This window comes from Nelumbo lutea, chromosome 6 (genome assembly GCF_056320005.1).
Source record: "Nelumbo lutea isolate HS-2025 chromosome 6, American lotus-T2T, whole genome shotgun sequence".
NCBI lineage: Eukaryota > Viridiplantae > Streptophyta > Magnoliopsida > Proteales > Nelumbonaceae > Nelumbo > Nelumbo lutea.
In genome coordinates this window covers 37,279,896-37,287,615 of record NC_142689.1, presented here as the reverse complement: position 1 = coordinate 37,287,615, position 7,720 = coordinate 37,279,896, and the positions used below count along the sequence as shown (strand labels likewise).

The following is a 7,720-nucleotide window of genomic DNA, read 5'->3' as shown; positions in this document are numbered from 1 at the left end:
CTAGACCTCCCGCCTCCAACCAATGAGTCTCAATTAAAAACTTTCCTAGGAAAAATTTTGTACTTAAGGAGGTTCATCCCTGGTCTTGCACACGCAACACTACCACTCATGAAGCTAATCATGAAGTTTGTTGAGTTTAAATGGACCCAGGAGCACCAACAGATATTTAAGCAACTAAAAGCAACACTTGCTAGGGCCCCGACAATGTCACCACCATAAAGACGGACAAGAATTCCGAATATATATCACAACAGGGCTAGAAGCTATAGGATGCCTACTAGCATAGGAGGATGATAATAGAATAGAACTTCCGATATATTACACCAGTAGAACCCTCAAACCAACTGAGAAAAACTATTCCCACATGGAGCAACAATGTCTGGCATTGGTTTTTGCCTCCCAAAAATTCAGACACTACATCCTAGGGAAAAAGGTGAGGCTCATCGCACGGAATGACCCAATCAAGTTCTTCATGGGCAGACCTCCCCTCTCTGGTAGACTCGTCAAGTGGATGATGTGGCTCAATGAATACACAATAGAGTATACCCAACCAAGGGCGATCAAGTGCCAAGCAATGGTGAACCTATTGGCTCTTTTCCCATCAAGCATTAACTTCCCCATATCAGATGATGTACCCGGAGACATGCCCATGATGGCCATGGCCAAAAGTAAAGAGGGGGTCATGGCCTTCGACAGAAGTAGTACTAGCACTTCGGCTAGTGCTGGAGTAACCCTCACCTCGCCTGACAGACAAACCACCGCCTACTCCTTTAAACTCCAATTCCCCTGTTCACACAACATAGCTGAATATGAGGTTTTGGTCCTTGGACTTATCAAATTAAAAGAAGCCGGCACAAAGAAGATAGTGAAGGAGGTGACCATCCTACTGTATAGGACCTTGATCCAGAAGCTGGTCCGCAACCTGGACGTAGACTTCAAACATCAAAATAGAGCAAAAAATGGGTTCGCTAATGCACTAGCCACTTTAGGGTCTATGATGCAAGCTAGCATGGAGCCAATAAAGATCACCAGTCAGTCAGTCGATAAGCAATCAATCTTCACCTTGAGGGAATGGGTAGAAGAGGAGCACAAAATTGCAACTGATGATTGGAGACATGAAATAATCCAAAAGTTGAAAAGTCAGATCATAGGGACACAGGATATCAAGATGATCGCAAAACTTTAGCTTGTGAACGGGGTATTGTATCGTAGAGAGTTAGATGGTGTAAGGATGAGATGCCTAGGGAAATCAGAGGCTAAAGCAGTGCTGAATGAAGTACACAAGATTAATTATGGGGATGTCTCAACAAACCTATTCCGAAGATTACAGAGGTTAAGGTATTACTGGTCTGTGATGAGGTGGGACTCTACTAAGGTGCAAAGGGAATGCGATAAGTGCATCCCACAAGTAGACGGTGGGGAATGCCTCGTGGTTTGTGAAGAGGACTGGAGAAGGGTGTATATAGAATACCTGAAGGAGCACACACTGCCCATTGACACTGCATTGAGGAGGAAGCTACTATCTTAAGTTAAGCGATTCTACCTCCAAGATGAAATGTTGTATAGGAAATCATACGTGGGAAAACCCTTGTGATGCTTGGTCGGTGACGATATTGACAGAGTACTAGAGGCAGCCCATAGCTCTGAACCTACGGCCCATCAAGGTCAATTAGCGCTACACAAACACATCCTACACTTTGGCTTCTATTGGCCAACCATGACGGAGGATACACAGCGAAATCTATGCAGATGCCACAAGTCCCATATCCATAGCGAGAGGATCCATAAACCTGCCAACAACCTCCACCTAGTCATCACACCTTGGCCATTCCATACTTGGGGGGTAGACCTAATAGGCAAGATATACTCACCTTCCAAAGGGTATTGCTTTGTCATAGCATCCATAGATTATTTCATCAAATGGGCAAAAGCCATACCCTTGCGGTGAATCTGCATAGAAAACATAGTCAGTTTCTTAAGACAAAACATAGTCAATAAATTCAGAGTCCCAATGTGGATACTGATAAACAATGGCCTATCCATAAAAAACCAAGAAGTTCGTGACCTATTGGGGCAGTACGGCACAAGACTAGGAACATCGACAACATATTACCGACAAGGAAATGGACTGGTGGAAGACACAAACATAACTTTATTGAAAATGTTAAGCAAAACAGTGGTCGATAGTCAAAAGGATTAGGTAGGAAATTTGTCAGAAACCCTTTGGGCTTATCGCACCTTTATCAGAAAGAGCACACAAGCGACGCCCTACTCTTTGGTGTATGATCAAGAAGCAATACTTCCAGTAGAGATACGAGTCGTATCTACTAGGGTAGCCTTCGTAAAGAGCAAGAAAATCAGACTAGGGAATATGGATCAATTATTTGCAAACAAACTCGAGGTAGTCAATGAAGTTAGAGACGTAGTTTCACAAAAACAGAGCAAGTACATACAGGCCCTAGCCACAAACTTCAACAGACACCTGAGGCCCAAAACCTTCAAAGAAGGAGACAAAGTACTAAAGACAACACTCAACATTAGGCAAGGCAAGTCTGCAACAAAATTTGCCCCAACATGGGATGGGCCATACTTGATAAAAGAAGCCCACACTTCGGGCTACTATGTATTAAAAACTGTAGACACAGAAGAAGATGATGAATTCCATTACTAATGCATATATCAACCACCCGCATGTTGTGCGATAAAGTTTATTATTTCCATAGAATTCTGATTGCGATGAAGTTGTTTTCCTTTCACACTTTTTTATTAAGTCTACATTTATCTGTACACCGTGATAGTAGTCAAATGAATGTGATACATTAATTTGTTCAAATATGTTCTCCGTACTTGCTCATTTTCTATAACTTGTTCAATTATGCTTTCAAAACCCAAGCAGCCCTAGACACTCTAATAAGCCCTGGTAGTCCCAAGCATTCTCATTTTGTTGTCAGTTCCACGATGCTACATGCTCCATGTGAAGGCCCTGGCAACCCCAGGTGCAGTATAAGCCTCGGCAGCCTTGGGCACTCTAATAAACCCTGACAGTTCCAAATGCTCTTATTCCGTGGCTGGTTCCACAATGCCGCATGCTCCATGTGAAGGCCTTGGCATCCCTAGGGGTAGTAAAATCCCCAGCCACCCTAGGCACTCTAATAAGCCCTGACAGTCCCAAGCACTTTCATTCCGTGGCCGGTTCCATGATGCCACATATTCCATTCGAAGGCCCTGGCAACCCCAGGCGCAGTAAAAGCCTCGGCAGCCTTGGGCACTCTAATAAGCCCTAGCAAACCCAGACATAGAGAAAGCCCTGTGAAACCCAGGCATAGAGAAAGCCCTGTCAACCCCAGGCACAGAGAAAGCCCTAGCAAACCCAGGCATAGACAAAGCCTTGGCAACCCTAGGCATAGAGAAAGCCCTGGAAACCCTAGGCACAGAGAAAGCCCTAACAACCCTAGGCACAGGGAAAGCCCTGACAACCCTAGGCACAAACAAAGCCTTGGCAATCCCAGGCACAGAGAAAGCCCTGACAACCCTAGGCACAAAGAAAGCCCTAGCAAATCCAAGCACAGACAAAAGCCCTAATAACCCCAGGCACAAAGAAAGCCCTGACAAACCCAAGCACAGACAAAGCCCTAGGCACAAATAAAGCCCTGCACCCTTCATATGGCGGAGTGACATTGCTGGAACTACGATAAGGATTCTTATGCCAGTACTAATAGCCAAAACACTCTCGAACGCTAACAAGCGTTTGCAATTTTCAGCGACTCAAACTGAGCCTCCAAGACAAAGTACATGTGAGGCATTGTTTTCATTTATGTGCACATCTGATTATGCACAAAATGCGTAACTTTGGACAGTTTGATTACTATTTTAAACTTAGAAATGACAAACATACAACTTTTCATATGCGATAACATCGGACAAAGTCTTATTTGTGATAAAGCGGTTATTTGGTAAGACTTAAGAACGATTCCCCGTAAGGAACTCGACTACAAATAACCGCGAAAAACATTTAGTCGCAACTAAATGTTTTGTTACAACAAAAGTTCTGCAATTATGAGTGAGCCCAACATCGCCTTATCTCAATAATAGATTTCAAAACTTGGCTGCACCCTTCAAAGCTCTTTAGGTCTTCTAACTCCGCCTTGTAGTCAGCGAGGATCCTCTGTTGCCTAGACTGTTCAGCTTTGAGTTCATCCAATTTACCCGCAACCTTGGCAATATTGGCCTTGACCACCTTTCGACGAAGAGGCACATCTTTCATCGAACGTTACAGCATTTGTTGCGATACATTTATACTGGCTTTCCAAAACGCATGCGCCAACACCACGACTCAGCGCTCGATGTCAGACATATCAAAGCCCATCGCAGCAAAAGTTCTGAACACTTCCAGCCAACAGACAAAGATAGACCACGAAAACTCTTTAGCAGGTGTGTTCATTATACGCTCCAATGCAGGCCCGATGACCACTGGATGAAAATTCGCCTAAGGGAGCCACCCATGTCGTACAACCGTCGAGGCAAACGCAACCATTGAGCGGGAAACGCTGTGGGCTAACTCCTCGTACGTTAGCTCTTTTGACGGAAAGATGATCCTAGGCTCCACATCAGTATCCGCAGACTGATTGTCCATGTCTTCAAGGGCCTCAACTTCCACGATGGGAGACTCTGGCTCAACCGAGGCCCTAAGTCCTGCATCTGTGGGGGCTTCAAGGCCGATAGTGGTAGCAACAGAAGGCTTCTCACAACGAGCCATTGTGTTGGTGGTGGCAGCCGCCTGACCCTCCTGACCTGCCTCCTGAACCACAATATCAGGGGCGACGTTGCTATCCCCAACGCCCTCAACAACTCTGGAACCGGGACTGGAGGGCTGCAATGATCTCAGCTCAGCCAGACGCCTAAAGAAAGGCGTGTCTGACACCCCGGGAGGATACTCAACGAAAGGTACCTGCCATACAGTCAGTCATAATGAGTCTGGCTATGTTTCAAATAGTAAACAGATCGAAGAACAAACATAACTTACCTCTTGGCCCGGCTCACCAGCCACCGAGACATCTTCATTGGGCGGAGCTTCATCACAACTCACTCGCTTCAACACAAACGACTGTTTAACAATTAGCCCTCACAATGTGTAATGAACATAACAATTCAAATTAAGTATATACACTAAGCTACTACTCACCACACTCACCCTATTGGGGGAGCTAACCGGGATTTCTAATGATCGCTCCAGAGGAACCACCGGAACCTCCGTGACTGCAAAGACGAAAAGCAAATAGTATTAGCACAATTTCATCGCAATAACACAACCTAGAAAGAAAAACAGAGCGCAACAACAAGAGTCACATATCGAATCTTCATCCCCAGGACCCCGCTTGGGGTGAGGGGGAGCCTTCCTCCTCATCCGCCCACTCAAAAATCGAACGATGGCACCCTCGCTAGAGGGTACCACAATTGGCAAGTTCACCGGATCTACGCCCGATGTAGTCTTCTCCATAGGCAGGGATGCTGTAGAACCTTGACCAACAGCAACTTGGGTTTCTCACGCATGCGATGAAGCCGTGGCCGAAGGCTCCGGTGCCACACCAGGCTAGAAAGAGCGGGGCACCCTCGCAGACCTTGCCCTCTTCGTAGTATGGGGATGGGTACACTCCCCCTCATCGACAGCCGGCTGTTTCCCGTCACACCTGGTCGGCGGCTCCCTCGGCGAACTAGGATAAAGAACGACTGCACCTCCCCCCTAGTTAGTGGCATGACCCTCAGGAGGAGCCGATGTGTGATGAAGACGGGGGTTCGTCCACAACAACTCCCGGAAGCCCCCAAACAGAGCATAAAGATACGAAAGGTGCAGAGACTTACAATCTTGCTCCCTTCCATAACTAGCCACCGGGAACTGTGCGCACCTAGGGAAGGCAAGGTTGTGGCGATGCACCTAAAACACATCCTCGCCACTAGATCTCAGAAATTGACTGTACATGTCATCGTAACCAAATTATCACAGCACTCGGTCTGGGAGATACACCGAAAGCTGTGCCTCACCTGACCAATCAAGATAGGCGATGACCCCAAACCAGGTAATCAATTGAGCCACACCCGTAGTAGCACTCCTCACGTCAATGGCGCACTGATTGTCACCACCCTCCGGAATGGGCACACCAACACAAAATGGCATGGCATGGCGCACCCCCTGGGTGTATGGCCTCTAGATAAAGCCGTTAAGGGAGGAAAACTTCACGCTAATCTCGTTCATTTTAAAGTGCTTGTGCCACTTAGCCTAGAGCCAGCGTTTCCCTCTACACACCTCCAAAACCTTCTCTTCCGCCCCGTCACCATCAAGAGTAGCAACCTGGATCCGAAGTGATTGTAGATGATGCAGCGTCACAATGAGCTCAAATCGCTCATAGGGGAACATCTCAAAGGGGCAAAAACGTAGCTCATGCGCCTCTTGCAACTGGGATCCTTAAGCTGTTGAACAGTGTCATCCAGTTGCTCATACAAATACCCGAGAAACATTGATGCCAACGGAGGCTGATGCCCATTGGCAACAAGGACATCAAGGGGAATCAGAACAGTGCGAAGACCTAGTCAGGAATCCCCGAGAACAAGAAATGGGACGCTACATAGAGAATATAGGTGGCAAGGTGACATTGTGAGCCAACACCTCACACCATGACATCCCTCCCGCCACGACACTTAAACCAATACCCCATCCACTGGTCCAACGGCATTTTACCCTGGGAAGTGGATTGGTCCACTAACGCTTTATAAGGAGGAACTTCCCCAAGAATCTCCTTGCACTACCCCCTCAATTCTGCAGGAATGGATTCGATTTGCTACAAATGCTGCATAGACATGACACCTCCAACCGGCAGCGCCAACAGAGCTGCTACAGCCTTGGCTGTGATAGTGAATTCCCCAAATGCACCAACGAAGGTGTGGGTGCAACAACACCAATGACCGATAAGATGACTGACATACTTGACACCCTCTTGACCCGCAAGGTTTGTGATGCAATCCACAAACTTTAGAAGCCCAGAATCTTGTAACGCGCGACAATAGAAAGGGTTCTCGAGAATGTATTGGGTCCAGGCGGTATAACTAGTAAGGGACTTCGAACTATCAATTCAGGGCTCCTAACATTTATATAACACAGATGCTTCAGAACGGTCACAGAGACACATTAACTCTGTGCCGGTAATAATGCCAAAGGAGCCACCTAACCCCTAGACACGAGCATGAGAGGCCTGAAACCCCGCCAACCATTAATTGCTAGGGTCGTTTCCCTTTCCACTAGCATCTCAACAGTATCAACTTCCCTAACGAAGTCGGCAAAAAGGGAGTCTTGTCTATCCGGACAAGTAACCATGAGGGGGAAGAGATAGATACAGAACAGAGAGACAGGGAATGAAAGAAAGGAATGGAAGAAAACTTCGGATACAAGGAAATTTACGAAAACATTAGCACTAGAACCCTACGGAAACAATAACAAAATTTAAAGGGAAAATCGACATGGTTCCCCTCCCCTGATTTTATAGTGATCATCCTTACTTCATGTGTACAGAACTCCAAACGGCACCGGCACCGGAGAAGATGAAGGGAATCTTGTACAAGACTCAATATGATGCTTAGCGAAAAAGCAATGTAGGTAATTTACCTAGAGGCTCTTATAAAGGAGGGACCAAAATGGTGCATTAATTCAGATGAGGCACCACGTCAATAA

The 7,720-nt window shown here is 46.5% G+C and overlaps 1 protein-coding gene across 8 annotated transcripts; it reads right to left on the bottom strand.

Annotated features, from left to right (window-relative positions):
* Positions 1 to 3,814: 3,814 nt before the first annotated feature.
* On the bottom strand, positions 3,815 to 7,649 carry LOC148848586 (uncharacterized). 8 transcript variants are annotated; one of them, XM_088948656.1, is made up of 4 exons: positions 5,338 to 7,649; positions 5,183 to 5,256; positions 5,024 to 5,089; positions 3,815 to 4,948 (listed from the first exon to the last, which is right to left on the bottom strand). In XM_088948656.1, exons 1-4 carry the CDS (start codon positions 5,495 to 5,497, stop codon positions 4,487 to 4,489), a joined length of 762 nt encoding a protein of 253 aa, XP_088804782.1. In that variant the 5' UTR covers positions 5,498 to 7,649; the 3' UTR covers positions 3,815 to 4,486. The 8 variants fall into 8 exon arrangements, with proteins under 8 accessions (XP_088804782.1, XP_088804781.1, XP_088804785.1 ...); XM_088948655.1 differs by having other exon boundaries at positions 5,024 to 5,104; positions 5,192 to 5,256; XM_088948659.1 differs by having other exon boundaries at positions 5,192 to 5,256.
* Between the last annotated feature and the right edge of the window lie 71 nt (positions 7,650 to 7,720).

Coding starts and splice junctions, on each gene's coding strand:
- LOC148848586 (XM_088948653.1), bottom strand. CDS start 5,497: ATGGAGAAGACTACATCGGGCGTAGATCCGGTGAACTTGCCAATTGTG. Junction 5,257..5,337: donor AGATTCGATATGTGACTCTT/GTTGTTGCGCTC, acceptor TCGTCTTTGCAG/TCACGGAGGTTCCGGTGGTT. Junction 5,105..5,182: donor CCCCCAATAGGGTGAGTGTG/GTGAGTAGTAGC, acceptor ATTGTTAAACAG/TCGTTTGTGTTGAAGCGAGT.